The 20955-nt window shown below is 62.0% G+C and overlaps 3 protein-coding genes and 2 non-coding genes across 7 annotated transcripts; 4 read left to right on the top strand and 1 right to left on the bottom strand.

Annotated features, from left to right (window-relative positions):
• Positions 1-21: 21 nt before the first annotated feature.
• Positions 22-2398, top strand: RPL23A (ribosomal protein L23a). Its single transcript, XM_048068217.2, has 5 exons — positions 22-180; positions 531-711; positions 1001-1177; positions 1584-1653; positions 2336-2398. The coding sequence occupies exons 1-5, from the start codon at positions 156-158 to the stop codon at positions 2348-2350; spliced, it is 468 nt and encodes a 155-aa protein (XP_047924174.1). The 5' UTR covers positions 22-155; the 3' UTR covers positions 2351-2398.
• On the top strand, positions 844-917 carry LOC125183270 (small nucleolar RNA Z17). Its single transcript, XR_007165013.1, has one exon. It is a non-coding gene; the product is annotated as a small nucleolar RNA Z17 (small nucleolar RNA).
• LOC125183265 (small nucleolar RNA SNORD42) lies at positions 1443-1509 on the top strand. The gene has a single exon (XR_007165008.2). It is a non-coding gene; the product is annotated as a small nucleolar RNA SNORD42 (small nucleolar RNA).
• A 3347-nt stretch (positions 2399-5745) lies between the features above and the next one.
• Positions 5746-7861, bottom strand: TLCD1 (TLC domain containing 1). Its single transcript, XM_066979482.1, has 4 exons — positions 7594-7861; positions 7256-7338; positions 6873-6955; positions 5746-6458 (listed from the first exon to the last, which is right to left on the bottom strand). Exons 1-4 carry the CDS (start codon positions 7788-7790, stop codon positions 6072-6074), a joined length of 750 nt encoding a protein of 249 aa, XP_066835583.1. The 5' UTR covers positions 7791-7861; the 3' UTR covers positions 5746-6071.
• A 1029-nt stretch (positions 7862-8890) lies between these two features.
• Positions 8891-20955, top strand: NEK8 (NIMA related kinase 8). Of its 3 annotated transcripts, none has more exons than XM_066979480.1 (15): positions 8891-8928; positions 10202-10407; positions 11446-11678; positions 12405-12536; positions 12726-12934; positions 13308-13387; positions 13845-14026; positions 14235-14385; positions 15443-15519; positions 16706-16823; positions 17122-17272; positions 17487-17650; positions 17869-18027; positions 18194-18352; positions 19786-20955. In XM_066979480.1, the coding sequence occupies exons 1-15, from the start codon at positions 8906-8908 to the stop codon at positions 19812-19814; spliced, it is 2073 nt and encodes a 690-aa protein (XP_066835581.1). In that variant the 5' UTR covers positions 8891-8905; the 3' UTR covers positions 19815-20955. The 3 variants fall into 3 exon arrangements, with proteins under 3 accessions (XP_066835581.1, XP_066835580.1, XP_066835578.1); XM_066979479.1 differs by lacking the exon at positions 8891-8928 and adding an exon at positions 9714-9831; XM_066979477.1 differs by lacking the exon at positions 8891-8928 and adding an exon at positions 9732-9811.

The raw sequence follows: 20955 nt of genomic DNA on the forward strand, positions 1-20955 counted from the left end.
GGCGATCTACGCATGCGCTCAAGAGTCAGCCCTCTGAGACTACACTTCCCGGCGAGCCTCGCGGCGAGAGGGGGCAGGGAGATCTCGCGCGATTTGGGGCTATAAGCCCGTGCGGCGCGGGGCGGGCGGCCCCTTTCGGCTTCCGGCCGCCCAAGATGGCGCCCAAGGCCAAGAAGGAGGGTGAGGGCGGGCGGCCATGAGGGGCGGGCGGCGTCAGGGCGGCGTGTCCGGCCCCCCGCCGGGTGTGGGGGGTGCCCGGGGCTCGGCCCCAGGGGGCTGCGGGGTTCCGGCGGGCCGCGGTGCGGTGCCGGGCCGCGGCCACGTGGAGGGGGTGGGAGCGGCCTGCAGCGGGAGGCCTGGGCCTGAGGGGAGCTGAGCCCCGTTGGGGGTGTGGGGGAGGCGCTGGGGGCTTGAGGGAGCCCCTCGGAGGAGCTCTGCTGGTGGGGGTGCCCCTCAGGGAGGTCACGGCCCCTCGAGGAGCCTCCTGGGCCCGCAGGCCCTTCTTTATGCTGACCGAGGTGTTGTCACAGCCGTGCCTCCGAAGACAGAGGCGAAAGCCAAGGCGCTGAAGGCCAAGAAGGCCGTCCTGAAGGGGGTCCACAGCCACAAGAAGAAGAAGATCCGCACGTCGCCCACCTTCCGGAGGCCCAAGACCCTGCGCCTGAGGCGGCAGCCCAAGTATCCACGGAAGAGTGCCCCGCGGAGAAACAAGTACGTGTGGGGTGCAGCTGCCACAGCGGCTGCGGGGTGGGGACGGTCCCTTCTGTGGGAGCCTGGGCCCCACTGGGGTCTGAGGGTGGGACTTGGCCACAGTGCTGCCCTTTGGGCTGAGCCCTGTGTTGGAGTGCAGGTGATGATTTCAAGCGACCAAAGCCTGAGAGTTTGTGATTAGAACTTTTTTTGGTAACTGATGCACCCCAAACTTGGCGTTTGAAAGCCTCTGAAGCATAGGTACAGGTTGTGACATCCTTTTGTTAACCCAAGGGCCTTTCTCCTGCAGGCTTGACCATTATGCCATTATCAAGTTCCCTTTGACAACAGAATCGGCGATGAAGAAAATAGAGGACAACAACACTCTGGTTTTCATCGTCGACGTCAAGGCAAACAAGCACCAGATCAAGCAGGCAGTGAAGAAGCTGTACGACATCGACGTGGCCAAGGTCAACACGTTGATCAGGTAAGAGGGGGGGATCAGGTCACTGGTGGGTGTCTGGTACTTCAGGTGCTCCGTGTGGCTTTCAGCAGAAAGCTGGGACACGTGTGAGTTTCAGCAGTGCTGCGGGGGCTCTCAGGAAGCGTGGAATTAAGTTCAGTAGCGCTTTCAGTGCTGAAATGTTGATAAAAGCAGCTTTTGACTGAGCGCATCTTGGCGGAGGTGTGAAATGGTGCTAGGCCAGGAAGCTGGCTTCGGCAGGGAGCTCTTCTAACGCTGAGGGAGTTCTGTGCAGATGATGTGAACGTGTTCTACCCCTGAGTGAAGTGATGTTTCCAAAGGAACCACTGATGCACACGCCCTAGTGGGAGCACGGAGTAGGGGCGAGGGGCGGCGTGCCTCTGTGCTGATGTCTCCTTTTCCACTCTAGGCCTGACGGGGAGAAAAAGGCTTATGTCCGGCTGGCTCCAGATTACGATGCGCTGGATGTCGCCAACAAGGTGAGAAGTCTTGGAAACTGTCAAGCTTCCTTATACTCTCTATTTTCTACACGTGGTTCTTCTTCTGGTGTACACGAGATACTTCTGCCTGAAGCACGCTGGTGCTACTGCAGCCTCCTTGTAGTTAAGCAGGATCTGAGAGTGTTCGTAAGCAAGAACACTTAATATTTTGTCATAAAACTCTTGAGTTCTGTGGGGAAGTTACTGAGAGCTGCAGTTCTTGCCCTCCTCCAGGGAGGGGCTCCACTCCACAAGTCTGCAGGAGCTCTGAAGTGTGGGAGGGGACGCGGGAAGCGTGTTGGAAGTGGCGTTTGTCTCGATGGTGTTCTCAGCCAGCAGCGCGGGCAGCTCCCTCGGGGGGGAAAACGGTGCCAAAGGCGCTGCTGGGGCCTGGCTGAAAGGGATTTCACTGTGCAGGCGGCTGTCCTGCTGGAAAGGGCTGGGGGGGTTGTCCTTGATAGGGCTGCGGGGAGCAGGAGGGGTTGGTGGGGAGTAGCACGGGGATCCTAGTGAGGCAGATGTGTGTAGGTGTGTGTAATGGTGATGTGAGGCACTTGGGCAAGTCTGGGAAGGAAAAACCCATCCTTGGAGAGCAGGAATCCTGGGGAGATACGTGGTGGCGGTGTCTGGTGGAGGCTCTGTCTATTTGCCATCTGTTTTAACCCGTTTTGCTTCTTTGCAGATTGGAATCATCTAAACTGCATTAAGGACTGTACAGACAGGACAATAAACCTTGTAAAACCACCGAGGTACTCCTGTGTTTTGTGACTGCGCAGCCCGCGCCAAAGAGCCTGCAGGAAGCTTCTGGGGCTCCGTTTTTAGCAAAGGGGTTTCCTTCATTCCTTCCTTCCTGCCTGCTGTAGCCTGGCAGCAGCCAGCTGCCCTGTGAGAGGCTCTCGGGGGGCGCGGTGCTGTCCCACGTCTGGCACCTCGCTGCTGGGGTGTCCGGCGTGGCTGACCTGGTCTCTCTCTGGGTAAACAACAGTGAGGTGATGCTCTCCTGATGCAGATACCCGTCTACACGAGGTTTTGTCGCACTGTTATTAGTAAATGTTTGTGGTGGCTGTTCCCAGTGTCCTACATAACTTCTGTGTGGGGTGTACCACCAGCTAAGGAGCACCAGGAGGCCGGTACTAACAGCAGCAAAAACGTCCTCATGGCTCAGGTCTGGTACGAGCTGGGTGCCGTGCCATTTTCCACCTCTTACAACTATTTGTTTAGGCTGTAGGCTTTGATGAAGCCCTCAAGCTAACACAATAGCAGGCACTCTCTTTTTTTTCTGGCACCGTCCACCCTCCCCTCGTTGCAGCATGGGAGTTGTAGCCTGCTTTCCCTGACGCCGCTCCTGTTGCCCCCCTGGTCTGTGATCCTCACCAGGGCTGTTTCCAAACTCCAGCTGCCGTTGTAATTTGGGCGGTCCTGTTTCCACAACTTTTTGGATGAAACCAGCTTTTTGGAGTGCTTGGAGAGCCCTGAGAATGCGGAGCACTCGGTGAGCAGGAAATGGAGGTGGAGTACCGATAAGCCCTTAGGATAATTGGCACTAAGTGCAGTGCGCGTTGCTGAGAGAAGTGGTGAAGGCTGTGGCCAAATATTGATCGGAGCAATCGAGCTCAGGCGGTGGGACGCCGAGTTCCCTTCGAGCCTCTTGCAGGGGGTGCTGGGGTCCTGAGGGCACACGTAAAAAAGGCGGCGAGTGGGGAGGGCGAGCTCTCAATTGCTGCTGCTGCTTTTGGGCTGTGGGTAAAGATTTTTGTGGTTTGAGCTTCTGTTGGCTCGAGATTCCCTTCACATGGTGCAAGGCTTCGGACCGCCACGAGCTCCCCTGCTGTGGGATGGCTCCAAGTACTGGGGGAGAGCCTGCGGGGTAGCTATGAGCTTCCACCGGCTGCAGGACACTTCACGAGGGCAGCGTGGAGGTTCTGTAGGGTGGTCCGGGGAGGGTGGGAGGCTGAGGCAGCGCCGTGGGAGAGGCCGGAGGCAATCTTTGGGTTGAGGGAGGCGGGCGGTGATGCTCCCTGCCTGCAGCACGAGCACCAGGTGTGGGTGAGAAACCTCGAGGGCAGAGCGCTGCTTCCCTCCGTGCCGCTCCCTTCTGCGGGCACTGCGGGGCTGCTCTGCCGCCCTTGGTGCAGGCCAGAAACAGCCTCCGGCACCTCAGCCTGCCCAGGCCCAGGTCAGGGGCTCAAAATCGAGCGCAGGGGCTGTTGGCAAGGTGTGAGGAGCTGGGTGAGGCTGAACAGGGATCGAAGCAGCAGCCTTCCCTGTGACATCCGCTGCTGGGAGCCTGGTGATGCAGGGACCCGGGACAGACCTGGGACAAACCTGCTGTCTCCTGCAGCTGCACCTGATGCTTGTGAGGACGAGGGCACCTCACCAAACCTTCCCTTGGCTCTGGAGCACTCTGGGAAGGGAATGAGCAGCAGTGAGGGCTCTGGGGGTATTCCCCAAGCCCCGTGCCCTGTTCTTAACTGAGCTGCGGCCACCCCGAAAACGATTTGGGGATGGAGGAGCTCCTCTCCTCGCCAAGCCCCCGCCGCTGGGAGAGCCCTGATGCGGAGCGAGGAGCAGGTACGTGCTGCAGCCCTCCCCGGCGACGTGGAGGCTGGGCTGGGAAGGGATTTCACATCAGCATGACTTGCAGTCTGCCCTGACCCTGCCTTCAACTTCTCCCGATGGCTGCTGCAGGCTGGCACTCGGCGTGCGCCTTCCCTGTGCCTGCCTCCTGCTCCGGGCTGGCAACCGGCCCTACCCGCGGCTGCTGGGAGGTGCTGCGGGGTGGAAACTGGGGGCAGCCGAGGGCCCTGCTGGGGTAACTGGGTTGATGCCTGACCCCTCCGTGATGTAGGAGGGTGGTGGGAGCACGGCCTGGTCCCCCGGGGCTGCGTGTGCTCCGTGCTGGGAAAGGAGAGACCGGGGGGAGAGGTGATGGGGAGGAGGGAAAATGGAGTATGGGGACTGATTGTGTGGGGTATTGGCAGGTGGAGGTGGTGCTGAGGCCGTGGGGCTTCAGCTGCAGCTGGGAGGATGCGGGGTAACATGAGGGCAGCTCCTGGCGGTAAGGCTGGGGCCTGCTGGGGCAGGAGGAGAGCCGGCGGCTCGGCCCGGGGGCTGCTTGCTGCTGCCCTGGCACCGAGCGAGGAGGGGGCGAGGCGGCTGCTGCGGGGCTGGAGGAGATCCCTGCCCACACACGGCCCCGAGCGTTGCGTCTCCATCTCAACTGCTGCCAACGCGCGGCCCCCTGCGCCAGCTGTGGGGTCGGGGCGCCCCGGCAGGATCCAGCACCGCAGGCGAGCTGCTTCCCCTCGATCCTCATTCGACCTGCAGCCCCGTGTCTGCCTGAGCTGCTGTTTTAGGACCGATCCTGCCCCGGAGCAGGGGCTGGGCAGGAATCCCTCTAAACCCCACTGCTCGTAGCCAGTGTGGGGTGATCCCGGAGCTGTCACATCAGCAGCGTTTGCCTTCCCACCGCTCCCGTGCCCCACAGGACCGGCTGGGCCAGCTCCGGCCCCGTTCCCCCCCCTCCTTGGGGGAGCTGCGCCCCGGATCTGAGGGGGGGCTGCTGGAGGCAGCGGGGCTGGAGCCGCGCGGTGCTGGCGGAGGCAGCCCCGGGGGGATCGAGCAGGCAGCGATGTTCCAGGAAGAGCCCGTGGCCTCACTCGGCCTTCCCATGCCAGCTCCGCTTCACGTGGCTGCCGGGTGAGTCACGGCGCCGTGCCGCCAGGCCCAGGCGGGTCAGGGACCGCAGCAGGGCTCAGCCCCTCTCCTGCCGCCTTCCCCCCCATCCCTGCGCAGCCCTTGGGGTGCGGGAGCTCACGCACGAGGGGGGGGGGTCTGTGGAGGGGGAGAAAGAAAACAAAACACGAGTGGAAGGCGAGGGAGAGCTGGAGCCTTGCTCCGTCAGCACCGTGCTGGGACCCGGCGGGCTGGATGCGTCCCCTGGGGGGGTCCCTGGCACGGCGCGAGCTGCGGGATGGTGCCGGCTCCCTGCCCTCCCCTGGGAGCGGGGGGGGCACATCCTTTCACATGCCCTCATCCCTCCTCCTCCTCCTCCTCCCGCCACAGAAAAAGCCAGCCCGGGCACGCCGCGGCAGCGGTGAACAGACCGATTTAATGCACAGAGCACCCAGCACCACGGCGGGAGGGCCGCGGCCCTTCCCTCCCAGCCCTCTCTCAGGCCATCAGCTGCGCCACGCAGCCGCCCCTGGCCGCGCTGGCGCCGAAGCCAGCTCGGGCTGCTCCTCCCCAGGCTGCGCCCCCGGCTTCGGCGGCATCCCCACGGCTCGGCGAGGCTGTCGGGCTGGTCCAGCAGGGTAGCAGCGGCTTGCAGGCAGCAGAGCGGGTGAACGCAGGGCCCGTGGCCGGGGGAGCGAGCCCTAAGGCACATCAAGAGCAGGTACGGAGAGAGCCCGGGGTTCTCAGTCTATGAGGAACTTCTCCCCGTCCACGTCCCTCCCCTTGCGCAGGGAAGGGCAGAAGTCGGAGCGCAGGAGGCGGGAGAAGTACATGAGGATCATGGCGTCGAGCAGCAGCAGGTTGGCCGTCAGGAAGGCGCCCTGGCCCTGCACCTCCACGTGGCGTAGGAAGTACCAGGTGAGGTAGGCCTGGGGCGCCAGGCGGAAGGCGAAGTACATCACCAGGTTGACGTACTTGTTGGCCTGGTAGAGCGCCGGCGAAGGCACGTTGCTCATCTTGAGCAGCATGCGGGCGGTGAGGAAGATGTTGCTCACCTCCACCAGCAGCAGCAGCATCGCCGCCACCAGGAAGCGGCCCGTGATGATGAGCGAGATGAAGGCAGAGATGGCCTGGGAGAAGGGGACGGGGATCAGCTCCCAGCCTGGGCACAGCCCCGACTCCCCCACCAGGCTTTGGGCGTACCCTAGGTGGGAGCACTCATCACCGCTCCCCTTTAGCAGGTCCCCTCCTGGAGACCCTGAAACCCCGCGGGCGCCCGATCCAAGGGTGGATCTCGGTCCCCAGTGCCAGCTTCCCCAGGACCAAGCCGTGCCCCTCTGCCAGGGAGCAGCAGCCTGTCTGGCTCCCGGCGCCGGGAGCCGCCGCTGGCAGCCGTCCTGCCCCGCCGGGCGCCCTGGCCTCCTGGATGCGCAACCTACCTGGCAGCCAGGGCGAGGCGCAGGGAAGGGCTGCGGCTCGCCTCGCCGCACAGCCCCAGGGGCACGGCAGCCCCCCGAGGTGGTTCATCCCCTCCCCGTGCTCACCATGGCGTGGTGCACCAGGTACTCCCAGGACGAGCGGGACTGGTGGTTGAAGATGATGTCGAGGCTGTCGTGGATGAAGTAGCCTGCGGAACGAGGGAGAGCATGGGGGGGGGGTCCGGCTTGCGTGCCGTCACCCCGCTGCGGGAAAGGGGGTGCTGGAGAGGCTTGGGGTGCCCAGCAGTGGGGACGGGGAGGGTGCTGTGCCCGTGCTCTGGGTAGGGAGCCCCGTGGTGGAGCCGTGCCCTGGGGCGCTGGCGCCATGCAGGCGGCTTGCTGCTGACGAAGCGGGAGGTGGGGGGTCCCCGAGCTGGGTGGGTGCAGTCCCACGGGACGGCCGTGTCCCGGCCACGTCCCAAATGTGTCCTGGCCATGCGGCCGCTTACCTGAGGAGAAGCAGACGAGCAGGTGCCCTGAGACGCTGTAGCCGTCCTGGATGTCGGAGAGCAGCTCCGGGGACTGCCACAGGCTGGGGGGGGGGGGGAGTGGAGAAACGGGGTGAGCGCGGCGGGTACGGCCCCGGGACCCCAAACCTGCCCCGGTACCAGGATGAACCGGGGCTTCCCGTGCTCGGGGGGGTCCAGCTACCGAAGGGAAACCTACTCGAGGGCGGGCAGGCGAGAAAACGAGGTTTCCCCACCGCACAGCCGGCCGTGCCCCCCACCCCACCACCACCACCACCACCCCCGGTACCCCCCCCCCCCCACCTTTCCCCTCCCGGTACCTAAACAGGGCCCAGAGCCCGGCCAGCACGGAGTGCGCGAAGGAGACGAGGAGGTTCCCCCAGCGCCAGACCCTGCCGGGGCGGCTCCGCACGGCTGCGGGCCGGGGCAGGGCCAGGGCGGCCCTGCGGAGCCCCCCGAACAGCGCCACGCTGCCGCCCACCAGCGCCGCCGACGGCGCCCGCCACCCGGGGCCCATCGCGCTCCGCTCCCGCGCCGCGGGGCGCGCGCTGGCGCGGGCTGCCGCCGGGGGGCGGGGCCGGGGGGCGGGGCCTCGGGGGGGCGGGGCTTTCCCCGAACGGCCACGCCCCTCGCCCCGCCCTGGCGCCAGCTCGTGGCGGGAAGTGCGGCTGCGCTGGGGGGGGGGGGGGGGGGGGGGGGTCGGGGGTCGGGGGTTGGGCGGTTCGTGGACGTGCTTGGCGTTGCACGGCTATGCTGGGCATCGCACACGTGTGTGCATGCGTCAGCCATTGCACAGCCATGCTGGGCGTCGCACGTCCGTGCTGGGCATTGCACGTGTGTGTGTGTGCATGTATTGGGCGTTGCACGCCTGTGCTGGGCATTGCACATCTGTGCTGGACATTGCACACGTGTCTGTGCATCGGCTATTGCATGTCCGTGCCAGGCATTGCACGTGTGTGCATGCATTGCCCGTTGCATGTCTATGCTGGACATTGCACACGTGTCTGTGCATTGGTTATTGCATGTCTGTGCCAAACATTGCACACGTGTGTGCATGCATCGGCCATTGCACATCTATGCTGGGCATTGCACGTGTGTGTGCATACATTGGCCATTGCATGTTCACGTTGTGCATTGCGTGTATGTGTGCACATCAGCCATTCCATGTCTGTGCTGGGCATTGCACGTGTGTGTGCATGCATCAGCCATTCTTTGTCCCTGCTGGGCATTGCATGTATTGCCTGTGTGCATGCACGTATTGGCCATTGCACGTCCATGTTGTGCATTGCACATGTGTGTGCATCAGCCATTGCACATCCATGCTGGGTATTCTGTGTGTGTGCATCAGCCTTTCCATGACCATGCTGAGCATTGCACGTTTGTGTACATTGGCCTTTGCATGCTGGGTATTGCACATGTCTGTGTGTGTGCATTGGCCTTTCCATGTCCCATATCCATGCTGTGCATTGCACATGTGTGTGCGTGTATCAGCCATTCTGTGTCCGTGCTGGGCATTGCATGTGTGTGTGTGTGTGTGTGTGTGTGCATCAGCCATTAAATGTCTGATGAAGAGAAGGCTCCAGGGAGACCTCACTGCAGCCTTTCAATACCTAAAGAGGTCTTATAAAAAAGATGGACGAGGACTCCTTACTCAGGTAGATGATGACAGGGCAAGGGAATGGCGTTAAACTCAACGAGAACAGATTCAAGCTAGCCATTAGGAGGAAATTCGTCACGGTGAGGGCGGCGAGGCCTGGCGCAGGCTGCCCAGAGGAGCTGTGGCTGCCCCATCCCTGAGGTGCCCAAGGCCAGGCCGGACGGGACCTTGGGCACCCTGATGTGGTGGGGGGCACCCTGCCCATGGCGGGGGCTGGGGCTGGGGGGGCTTTGAGGCCCCTTCCGTGTGCACCAGGCGTCGCCCACCCACAGGGCGTTACACATCTGTGCCAGGCACTGTGTGCGTGTCCCAGAGCCCCCCCCCCCCCCCCCCCCCGGTGTCCCAGCGCTGCCACCTCGCCCCCAGCCACCCCTGGCCTCTTCAGGGGGGCTCTGGGGTCCCCCCCCCCCCCCGTCTCGCCGTGCTGGGTGTCGCTAGATGGCAGCACGGCCACACGGCATGGCCTGGGGGAGGGGAGGGCAGTGCGACCGCTGTCCCTGTGCCCCTCTTTGGGGCAGGGGCGGCCCCCCCTGGCTGCAGGGCGAGGACCTCCCCCGGTGCCAGAGACCCCCCCCCAGGGCCGGCCGAGGGGGGTCCCAAGGGGGGCAAAGCTGGCTTGGGGCGGCGGCAGGGAGGGGATGGGGGCACCGGACAGCCGGGAGGGGGCACCCCGGTGGGGTGGGGAGCGGTGAGGAGCCGCCGGGGGGGTTCCGTGGCCATATAACGGCCCTACAACGAGGTGGGGGGGGGGAACGGGCGCGGTCCGGGGAGTTTTGTCCGTCTGCGGCCACCGTAGGGGAACCCGGAAGTGTCTCCATGGAAACGGGAGGGGCCTGGGCCTGCAGGGGGGAGCGATGGAGAAATACGAACGGATCCGGGTGGTGGGGAGAGGGGCCTTCGGGTGAGGGGGGACGGCTGGCGGCTGAGGGGGGCTCCGGGCGGAGCGGGGGGCTCCAGGGGTGGGGGGCGGGGGGGGCGGCAGGCCGCTGGCACCGCGGGGTGGTAGGCCGCAGGCCTCGTTACCATGGCAACAAGGCTCCGGGCCACGTTGCCATGGCAACGCGGGGTGAGTGTGGCACCGGGGGGGGGCTGACCCTGGCTGTTTCCATGGTAACGGGAGGGGGGGACGTGGCACCCCCCCCCCCGGGATGGGGAAGGGGTTGCCATGCAGTCCCCGTTGCCATGGCAACGCGGCAGCCCCCCCCCCCCCCCCCCCCCCCCCCCAGGCCCCGCGTGTCACCCAAGGGCGCCCTGTCCCTGTGTCCCCGCAGCATCGTCCACCTGTGCCTGCGCAAGGCCGACCAGAAGCTGGTCATCCTGAAGCAGATCCCCGTGGAGCAGATGAGCAAGGACGAGCGGCTGGCGGCGCAGAACGAGTGCCAGGTGCTCAAGCTGCTCAGCCACCCCAACGTCATCGAGTACTACGAGAACTTCCTGGAGGACAAGGCCCTCATGATCGCCATGGAGTACGCCCCAGGTGGGCCCCGCTCGCCCCTCGAGCAGCTCCAGGGGACGCCGAGCATTCAGCTCGCCTTGGGTCCGTCTGCTGTGGCCTCACGTTGTCCTCCAGAACCCCCCCAGAACTGCAAACGAGGCCTTCTAGAGCAGATACGGCTGTTATATATTTTTCCCGAGAAGCATCTGTGGGTCCTGGTGGGCGCCAAGCTGACCAAGAGCCAAGTGGCTGAGCACTGGCACGGGTTGCCCAGAGAGGTGCCGGAGTCGCCCTCCCTGGAGATCCTCGGAAACCATCTGGTTGTGGGCCTGGGCAATCGTCTCTAGCTGGCCCTGCCTGAGCAGGGGGTGGACATGAGGACCTCTGTAGGTCCCTGCCAACCCCCAGCCACTCTGTGTTTCTGTGCTTACACGCCTTATGCCTGCTACTCCTAACAGATACAAAGAGATTTCTGACACCCCTGCCGATGATAAGTGTTCCACCATCTGCCCTGGGTTTGGGTTTCACTTATGCTTCCCTTTGTCAGCTCTTGGCCACGCTGTTGGTTCCACCGATCTGTGTGGGAAGATGTGATTTCTAACGAGACTTGCCGTGGAGCGTAAGATTAACTCAACGTTTGCATGAGTTTGTTAAAGGTTTCGCAGGAAACCTGAATCGAGACCTCGCCTTCTTGATAGGGGCCTCTCAGTGCCACGTGGCCTCTTGGACTGCAAGAATTTTCGTCTGCAGAACAGGCTTATCTTGTTCTGCCATCGAGGTTTGTGTCCTGACAGGGCTCCACGAGCTGTAATTTTCGTGTTCCTTTTTCCTGCTGCCTTTGACAAGATGTCAACAGCGACTTCTCTCCCGCTGTTTCTTCATCCCACCAACTGTGCTGCCACTGTTCTCCGCACGGTCTCGGGAGCACGGAGAGAACGTGCCACATGTCACACCAGGATGCGTTCTTTCCCATGCGCTTGCCTCGTTAAGATGCTGTGCCTAAATCCCCCGATTTTTAGGCTGGGCTCGTGCTGCCCTGTGCGGCCACCCTTGCTGACAGCCCTTGGTTGTTCTTTGCAGGGGGCACGCTGGCGGAGTTTATTCACAAGCGCTGCAACTCCTTGCTGGATGAAGACACCATCCTGCACTTCTTCGTGCAGATACTCCTGGCTCTTCACCACGTGCACACCAAGCAGATCCTGCACCGCGACCTGAAGACGCAGAACATCCTCTTGGACAAGCACCGCATGATTGTCAAGATCGGGGACTTCGGCATCTCCAAAATACTGAGCAGCAAGAGCAAAGCCTACACGGTGGGTGGCCTGGCCTCGCAGGGGAGCTGCTTACCGCCACGGCAGCAGGCTGGAAATGCTGGGCTTGGCTCGCGATGGTCTTTGGGAAGCTGCTGTAGGAGTAAGGTTGGAGGCAGGATACTTGCAGTAGGTCACACAACTCCTTGGAGTTTGTACAGGCTGATAGCTTTGTGCCCGAATTTGTTGTGGTTCTGTAGACTGCAGAAAAGTGAGAAAGAGCTGCTTGCCTGAGCCTGGGAGAGGAGAGGATGGGGTGTCTGAGCCTGCTGGTGAGGGTCAGTTGAGCTTCTCCTGTTGCCGCTCGAAGGGATGGTGTTTGCAGGCTCATCAGACACACACCTGGCAACTGAATTCCTGCCAGTGCCCTTCTGTCCTGCCTTGCCTTAATCTCCTCTCTGTGTTTGAGATTTTGGTATCGTTCCCTACCTGGTCAAACCTGGCTGGGCGTTTATATCATGCTCATTGCTCTGGGCTTCGATTCTCTCAAGTGAATAGGAGCAAAATTAGAAGTAATCTCTGTATGTGCACGGGAGGCCTCCAGGAAGGCAAATCCTCATATTTTTTTACTGAGATTGTCAGCCAGACATTGACACCGGGGAACAAACACCCAGCTCCCCTAAGCTTTGGTGCTCTGGCCAGTCAGTGCCCTGGGCTGCAAATCAAGCTGTTCTCTTTCCGCCTTCCTGCCTTTCCCAGCATCGCTGTAGATTTCTCCATCCCTTTCAGGTTGTGGGAACTCCGTGCTACATCTCCCCAGAGCTCTGCGAAGGGAAGCCTTACAACCAGAAGAGCGATATCTGGGCTTTGGGCTGTGTGCTGTACGAACTTGCCAGCCTCAAGAGAGCGTTTGAAGCTGCGGTAAGACAGATACGGTTCACATGCGGTGCGGGGAGCCGTGGTCTCTTACAGAGGTGAAAATGCGTGCTTGGTTCGCTCTCCTCACTGCGCCTGGCAGTGTGAAGGCAGAGGGCAGTGCTGAGAGCATCTTCCGCCTTGGCCTCGCCTCTGCCTGCCCAGCCACTGTACGTCTCTCTTGTTTTCTCTCAGAATCTCCCTGCCTTAGTGTTGAAGATCATGAGCGGGACGTTTGCCCCAATATCGGATAGGTACAGCCCCGACCTGCGCCAGCTCATCCTCAGCATGCTGAACCTGGACCCTTCCAAGCGGCCCCAGCTGAACGAGATCATGGCCCAGGCCATCTGCATTCGCCCCCTCCTCAACCTCTACACCGACGTGGGCAGCGTTAAGATGAGAAGGCGAGTGGTCCTGCCACGTCTGCGTCCCTCGGGAGGGGCAGCCACAGCTCACAACACGTCAGACCAGCTCACTGCCTATGTTACAAGCTCCACAGAGAGCTGTCCCCATGCCGTTCTGCTGCGGTACCCAACATGCAGCTGCTGCAGGCCCTGTGGCTTGTGGCCGCAGCAGGTGTGGGCTCGTCGTGGCGGTAGCAGAGAGCTGGGAGCTCGGGGGGAAGCACATTGACACTGACTTCCCTTTCTCAGGTGGCTTAAAGCACCTGCCGAGGCAGTTCTGTGAGCTAGTCAGCTGTGGTGTCTGCTGTAGGTCTGCCCAGAATTCGCGTGGTGGCACTGAGCTGGCGGTAAGGACTGGGTTTTGGTTTGGCAGGCCTGAAAAGCCCTTGGCTCCGGTTCCAACAGTGACCCACAGCCGGACGGGGGGACGAGTGAGCAGCGCCAGGCCGAGGGGTGAGTCCTGGCATGGGGCTTTCAAAAAAACCCTCTTACTTGGGTGTCGGGGGGTCAGAGAGGCACTCGAACCTCAGGAGAGAGGACAGTAAGAAACATCACCTCCCCTGAGCCCTGATTCAAGTTCCTGCAGCTCCTGCTGTAAAGGCTGGACCCAGCCATGGGGGTGCTAAGGGAGGAAGTCCCGACGCAGGGCTGCACAGCAGGCACTGGCAACAATTAGCGAGAGCTGTCGTGCTGCTGCTTCCCTCGTTTCTGGGATAAAACACAAGGAGCTGTTCCCCTCTGTTTCCTCAGCCATGGCAGCGAGCTCCTTGCCAGCGCTGGACCGAAGCACTGAGCTGCTCTGGTGCTGCTGGCAGGCAGCTGTGGGGGCACCAAGGCTGGCTGGGGTACTTCTCCTCCTGTGGGAGGAGAGGAAGGAGCCTTAACTCGATGGTTTCTGTTTGACCCGCAGGCGTTCGAGGTGGCTCAGCCAGGACGGGAATCCCCCCTCCCCTGTCGTCCATCTACACCTGGGGGAGCGGCATCACCACCCCGCTCCGCCTGCCCATGCTCAACACCGAAGTGGTGCAGGTGTCTGCTGGCAGGACGCAGAAGGCCGGGGTCACCAAATCGGGGCGCCTCATCATGTGGGAGGTGAGCCGCGGGGAACCTGGGGCGGGCGGTGGCCGCGGAGGGCTCGGAGGTGCGGTTTCTGAGGAGGAGAATCTTCCCCTCACCGCACAGATCCTGGCCCTGCGTCCCCCAGACCACAGTCTAGTGCAGGACGTGGATGTCACCGTGGGAAGGGGCCCATCTCGGTTCTCCTACCCATCTCGTGGTGCACGTGGCTTCTCCTCTCCAGGCTCCCCCCATGGGCGCTGCAGGAGGCCCCTCTCTGCCGGGAGCCACCGAGCAGCTGCAGCCTCAGTTTGTGTCCCGTTTTCTGGAGGGCCAGTCTGGCGTGACCATCAAACACGTGTCCTGCGGCGATCTCTTCACTGCCTGTCTCACAGGTGAGCTGCTGCCGCGCGCCTTTGCCTGGATGAGTGCCGGGACTGCCTGGTTTGGTGCCTGGATGAGTCCCAGATGAGTCCCAGCCTCGTTTGGTGCTGGCTTACAAACGCAGGGTGACAGCCTGGGCTACCTGCTCAGAGCAGAACGGGGAGATGCACTGGGCTGGGATGAAATGAAGGGCTCTGTGGCATGCCGTGTAGCATCAGGTGGGGTCAGGCATGAATCACAGGACCTCACGTGATGTGACGCTAGTCAACCGGGTCCCAAAGGTCCGTCTGGTATGGGGAAGGCAATAAATGCATTCAGTTTGTCGTCCTGCCTGCAGCGGTGTCACCTGAAGCCAGAAATGGCACGAGCAGTGGGGCCTGGAGCGTGAGGAATGTCTGGGAAGTTCATTCTCTGTCACGTACTGTGCAAGTGTGACACGGACACAGGCAGTGACTGGCACTGCAACAAGTCAGCACGAAGGGTTCCTGTGAGCTCCTGGGGGGCTGATTGTCCTCAGCTGCAGGAAGGCAGTGTCTGACGCCCTGTAAAAGTGGGCCACAAGGCTTTCTGGTTGGGAGGAGAGCATGAGCACCAGCCTGAGGCCATGCCTGGGGAGCAAAGCCCTCCCCGGGGGTCCTTTGGGAGCCCTGTTTGCCCTTCTGCTGGGGATCAGGGCAGTAGATGACAGATATGCAGCTGGCAAACTCCGTAAGCATGTGTTTGTCCTCCCTCCCCGTGGCGTTTTCCTGCCACCGCTCTGCTGGGCGGCTGCTTGGCGAGCAGCTCTGTGTATTTAACACCTCGACAGGCCGTGGAGCTAGCAGCTCCTGCGTACACAGCTGCAATAATGTTATCTCGGTGCTCCCCTATCCTCTGATGTTTGCTTTTCGAGCTGCTGCAGCGCATCGAGGCCGCTGCTCCCTGGAAGCTTGCTGAAGGCCGCGGGGGGCCCCCCCAGCACGTTGTGAGTCACAGCGGGTCCGAGCAGAGCCAGTCCCCCGCGGGCTGCGTGTGCGCCTCGCGGGGCGTCACGCGTACCGCTCACACCACTTCTTTCTGCCTTCCCAGACCGGGGGATAATCATGACTTTCGGCAGCGGCAGCAACGGCTGTTTGGGGCACGGAAGCTTCACGGACGTCAGCCAGGTTCGTTGCGGAGGCGCTGGGCCCGCTGCTCCCCCAGGGCAGGGGACGGATTGCGCTTTCTCCGCCACGTGAGATGCGCGGGGCTCATCCCAGCTCCAGGGGCGTGCATCCCAGGCGTGCTCTGGCATCCGCAACCCTCCCCCTCCTCTCCTCGTCGCTGCGGGTTTTAAAAGGCCCAACCTGCCTCTCTCTTTCTCTCCAGCCACCCCCCCCCCACACACAATGATCCCTTTGAGCGCGGGGGAAGTCAAGAGCTGCCTTGTGGTTGCTGTTGGCAGGCGCCCAGCTTGGAGCCTGCCTCCAATCACACACCTGCCTGCTTCACTCTTGGCCTGCAGCTGCCAGGGTTCACTGAGAAAAGTTATTTTTCAAAAGAGCCAGTATTTAAAGAAGAGCTGTGTGTTTCCGATTGGCTCCGAGCGCCGGGGCTGAGGGGCTCTTGTTCCCTTCCAGCTTCTTCCTTGCCTGCCCTCGGATGTGGCAGCAGCCGATGGCTTCCAGCCGAGCCCGGGGACTGGTGCCATTTGTCTCTCTGGTCAGCTGGCTCATTTGTGCCTCGCTCTGTCCGGAGCTGAGCTGCTCGGTGTTTATTGCTGGGGGGAGACCAAGTGGGAGCAGCAGCCAGCTCCCAGCAAATGGCGCTTTTCACTTCGGGCACATAATGAGAACGAGGCTTGCTGCGGCGAGGTGTCAGATCTAACAGCAGGTCACAGCAGGGGCTGGACGAACCGTGGAGATCCCGGTCTCCCCACGCCCTAACGAATACGTGGCGATGGCTCACGGCTCCTCTGCACGAGAGCCTTTCAGCCAACGCATCCTGCACCAAGCCCCTGCCTGCTCAGAGCGTGCGTTAACAGCCCCTGGCACTCCCCGCACGGGCAGGGGGGCGAATCCCAGCCCTTCGGCTGAACCTCTTCCCTCTCCAAACCGTTGTGCTGGCTGCTTTCTTCCGCCCCAGAGATGTTTGCATTATCTTCTGCGCTGCGTGCACGTAGTCTCTTAAAACCCTTTGAAGGCTGTTTGGAACCAAAAAAAAAAAAAAAGAAATTCTCCGGTGTTTGTGTTGGATGAAAACTGGGATGCTGCCAGCGCTGCGCTGGGGCTGGGGGGGGCAGGGTGGGAGGGATGGGAGCAGCCGGGCGGGCTGGGAGGTCTCGGCTGACGGCTGCTGCTCTTCCCTTGCCAGCCCAAGATCGTGGAGGCCCTGCTGGGCTACGAGATGGTGCAGGTGGCCTGTGGCGCGTCCCACGTCCTGGCAGTTTCCAACGAACGGGAAGTGTTTGCCTGGGGCAGGGGGGATAATGGTAAGAAGAGCTCTGCTGAGCCAAACGGGGCTCGTGCTTCCCGTTGCCTGCTCCCACTCCCCTCGCTGGCCCTGCTCGCCTGCAGTCCGCTCCAGATGTGCCAGGCGAGGTGGGTGTGGACGAGTCGCAGCTGCCTCACTGCACACCAGGGCCCCCGTGCTCGGGGTTTCGCTGCCTTTCGTGGTGATGGGTCCCCGGCTGGGCTCTTGCGGGCAGCCCCGTCGATGCGGTGGCTCTTGGGGGTGTGCTCAGTTTGTGCGTTGCTGTCAGCTGTGTCCTGCTTTATTCCTCCTGCCAGGTCGGCTTGGGCTGGGCACCCTGGAGTGCCATAACTCCCCCCAGCAGGTAGCAGTCCCACCAGAGCACGAGGCTCAGCGGGTTATCTGTGGCATCGATTCCTCCATGGTCATCACAGTGAAGAACCAGATTCTTGCTTGCGGGAGCAACAGGTAGGGGAAGCGAGGGTCTGAGAGACCTCAGGGCCTGCCTTACAGCTTCCTCAGGCCCTTGCTGCGTCCATCACAAAGATGGAGCAAGGGCATCCAGAAGACATCTCCGTGTGATGCTGCTCCCCAGCGTCTCGCTGCTGGGGGGTGCAGTTATGCTAGGGCAGGATTTGACGCTGGATTCAGCCAGCTCTGAGCTGCCCTTTCCTCTTCGCAGGTGTAACAAGCTGGGCCTAGACCAGATCAGATCGGCGGAAGAACCTTCCCCAGAGGACCAGGTGGAAGAGGCCACCGTGTTCACGTGTGCCCAGTCAGCCCCCTTGAACCAAGAGCCAATTGTGTGCGCTGACATCGGTACGGCGCACTCCGCTGCGGTCACAGGTGAGGCGCGTGTGCCCAGACCCCAGAGAGGGGGCTGCGTTTCCCCTCTCTTCCTCCTGCCTCCCTTTCTTGTAGATAAAAGCCTAAAAGAGGCTCAAGAGACACCCTGCTCCCAGTGCTGGAGCTCTGCGGAGTAGGATGCTCAGCGTGGTAGAGAGCAAAGGGGTTCTGTGCATCCTCGGGTGACTCCCGTTTGTTTCTCCTGTCTCTGTCGTCAGCTTCTGGCCAGTGTTACACCTTTGGGAGCAACCAGCACGGGCAGCTGGGCACCAACTCCTGCCGCAACAGTCGCGTGCCCCACCTGGTCGTGGGGCTCCAGGCCATGAAGATCACCGTGGTGGCTTGTGGGGACGCCTTCACCGTGGCCATCGGAGCAGGTGAGGCTGAAGCCCCCGCGTGCTGGGCTGCAGCAGGCCCTGACTTTCCAGTGCCTGGAGTCCACGTTGCCGGTCGAGGCAGGAGAAAGCTCCAGGTGGACGGGAGGCTGTTGCCTGGTGAAGGCCACCGGGAGCCCTGCGTGCAGCCAGGTCTGTCCCTCTGCAGACGGCGAGGTGTGCACCTGGGGGAAAGGAGCCAGGGGACGCTTGGGCAGGAAGGACGAGGAGACAGGAGCACCGAGGCCTGTGCAGCTGGAGGAGACGCATCCGTACCTGGTGACCTCCGTAGCCTGCTGCCACGGGAACACGCTGCTGGCCGTGAAGCGTGAGTAGAGGCTTTGCTGCTGAGATTCCTGCCGTGAGAGCCCAGCCAGATGCAATGCTTTGTGCCCAGAGCTCTACCGAGCTACCCTGGCACATAGCTATGTATTATTCCTGTCCCTCTAGAGGAACAGAAATAACGCAAAGTGCAGAAATATTCCCCTTCTGCCCCACCACCCTGTGACACTGCTGCTTCCCCCGGACTGGGGGAGCAGGGGGGTGGCGGAGGCTGTCTCACGCGCTCCCAGACAGGTGGGCTGGCCAGGCTGCAGCTGGTGGGGAGCCGGCGTGCCGGCGGTCCCCCGGGTATCCAAAAAGAGCAGCTCTCTAATTGCTGCTGCTGAAATAAGAAGCTGAGATTTGAGGCGTCGTTTTGGCTGCTGGCTCTCCGTTGTGGTTTGGAAAAGATAGCGATGGTTTTGTGGTTGCTCTCTGCTGAGGCCAAAGGCGGCATCGCTGCGTGGTTAAAACGTGCCCATGGCATCACCCTGCCCTTCCGTTGCCTGGGCGTACGATGGGAGCCTGGCCCAGACTGCTGGAGGGGGCCTTTCTTCCTCCTCTGCCGGGCTGATTATGGCCTCGGCGCTGGGCTGAGGGATCCCAGCCCCAGCCCACTTCAAGGAGGCTAATTACACCCCCGAGGGGAGGAGGCCCGCTGGCTGCCCCGGCGCAGCGGAATCGGTCCCGTTCCTGCGATGAGTGCCGAGCTCTCACGTGATGCGTGCTGCCGTGAAGGGGACGGGGGACAGCCAAGTCCCCGGGCTCAGGAACAAGCAGGGAATTTGCCGTGGGAGCAAAATGCTACAAGCTGCACCCCCCTTCCCGTGCTGGAGTCACGCTGCGCTCCGGGCAGCTGGGTTGTGGGCTCCCACCTGCAGCACGGCAGGGGCTGAGCACGTAGAGGCACAGGCTCAGCTGCAAGATTCAGCACCAGGGCTTAAGTTCTCACTTCGGGCTTTCACGCAGCTCAGTCCCTTGGAAACCTCTCCAGAGAGAGCCCGGGCTGGTGACACTTTTGATGTTACAGCCACTTTCAGGTCTGGCCGTGAGCAGGGAGGGGTGCTGGCACTGGCGAGCCGCGCTCCACCTTTGGGGCGGCAGTTGTGCACCGCTCTGCGGTTTCCTCCCATGTGGCCAGCGCTGTTTTTGACTGGCTTGGACTCATGCCCGCTTTATTGTGAGACTGCTGCTGCACCCTTTTCTCAATCCCACTGCAAACACAGGCCTGGAATAGCTGGGAGAAGCCAGGCGTGCTGGAGAGGAGGAGGAAGGCGCGAGCCTCAAGATATTTCCTCCTGCTCGGGCTCTGCCACTGCCACTTCCAGGGGCAGCAGGGCAGGGTTTGCATTGCTCATCTGTTGCTGCAGGACACTGCTTGCTGCAGCTTCATCGAGTGGTGGCTTAGGGCTTATTCACGGTGCTGCTTTTGTGTTTCAGCTGCCGTGGAAGAGTCACCTCCTCAGTGAGCTGGAGGCGAGCGGGGCAGCACCCAGCCTCGCCGTGCGGGTGCAGGGGCTCCGTGTAGCATGCCTGTCCTCTCGCTGGACCCGTGTCCCTGCGCCCAGAAGGGAGCAGCAACAACAGGGAGCTCCTGACGACGGTTCCCACAGAACCGGAGCTGGTCTCGCATCGCGTCGACGAGGGTCGTTGTGAACCTGAAGCGCCTGAGAGCCGCTGCACTGGACCTGCCGTGGGGCAGACGTCCCCAGTGCTGGCGCTGCGTTCGGTGGGTCACACTGGGGCTCTTCTCCACCCTGCTGGAAGCGCCTGTGGAAGTAGAAGGGCTCTCCTCTGCTGCTGGTGAGCACGGAGGTTGTTTTCCCCTGTGGAAGCTGTCTCTGGTTACAAAGCCCAGGCTGACAGCTTGGTGTCTGAGAGAACTGTCAGCCTTTGCACAGCAGTGTCTGGAGTTACAGCCCCAGGCACTACACTGGGTGACTAAGTGCAAACCTCTTTTCTAATTAGAGAAGTCTGGCCTTTCCCATCCCCCCCTGAAAGCGTTTTGCCCGTTGGTTGAGCTGTTCAGCACGCTTTCAAGGGTCCTGGCCTGCATGGCTGGCCGAACCCGGCGCGAGCAGCGTCACGCCTGTGTGGTGCAGCGCGGCCGCTCTCCCGAAGTGCCGCCCGGAGCTCTCCGATTACAGCCTCCCGTGGCCCCAGGAGCTCAGCTGAGGATCCTCCAGCTGATGTTTGTCCTCAGGCCCCTAAATCCTGCTGCTGACCAGCTCGCTGGCTCCCAGCCGAGCTAGTGGAAGGCAGCAAAACACAGCGAGTGATTGTCTCTAATGGAAGTTTTTTAACCCAGATCTCTAGAGGGAGATGATGAATTTTCAGCAGGGATCCTTTCTGCAGGCAGGAGGGGGGCACATCACCATGTCACAGACAGGAGTTACGGTTTTTATCTCCAGAAGGGTCGTTTCCTTTCCTTTCCTTTCCTTCTTTTTTTTTTTTTCCTTTTCTTTTTTTAACTCATATCTGCCCTGGGCCATTTTTTGATGAGCTTCTGTCTCTGATCTGTCTGACATTGCAAATGCTCTTGCTTTTCACATCCATCTTTGTGCTGTTGCCAATCTGTTGTGTATAAAGTCGGTGCTTTCATAAGCTGGC

This window comes from Anser cygnoides, chromosome 18 (assembly GCF_040182565.1).
Source record: "Anser cygnoides isolate HZ-2024a breed goose chromosome 18, Taihu_goose_T2T_genome, whole genome shotgun sequence".
NCBI classification, from domain to species: domain Eukaryota; kingdom Metazoa; phylum Chordata; class Aves; order Anseriformes; family Anatidae; genus Anser; species Anser cygnoides.

Coding starts and splice junctions, on each gene's coding strand:
- RPL23A (XM_048068217.2), top strand. CDS start 156: ATGGCGCCCAAGGCCAAGAAGGAGG. Junction 181..530: donor GCCCAAGGCCAAGAAGGAGG/GTGAGGGCGGGC, acceptor GTGTTGTCACAG/CCGTGCCTCCGAAGACAGAG. Junction 1,178..1,583: donor AAGGTCAACACGTTGATCAG/GTAAGAGGGGGG, acceptor TTTCCACTCTAG/GCCTGACGGGGAGAAAAAGG.
- TLCD1 (XM_066979482.1), bottom strand. CDS start 7,790: ATGGGCCCCGGGTGGCGGGCGCCGTCGGCGGCGCTGGTGGGCGGCAGC. Junction 7,339..7,593: donor GGGCTCTGGGCCCTGTTTAG/GTACCGGGAGGG, acceptor CCCCCCCCCCAG/CCTGTGGCAGTCCCCGGAGC. Junction 6,956..7,255: donor GCTCGTCTGCTTCTCCTCAG/GTAAGCGGCCGC, acceptor CTCGTTCCGCAG/GCTACTTCATCCACGACAGC.
- NEK8 (XM_066979477.1), top strand. CDS start 9,747: ATGGAAACGGGAGGGGCCTGGGCCTGCAGGGGGGAGCGATGGAGAAAT. Junction 11,679..12,404: donor GCAAGAGCAAAGCCTACACG/GTGGGTGGCCTG, acceptor CATCCCTTTCAG/GTTGTGGGAACTCCGTGCTA. Junction 18,353..19,785: donor CACGCTGCTGGCCGTGAAGC/GTGAGTAGAGGC, acceptor TTTGTGTTTCAG/CTGCCGTGGAAGAGTCACCT.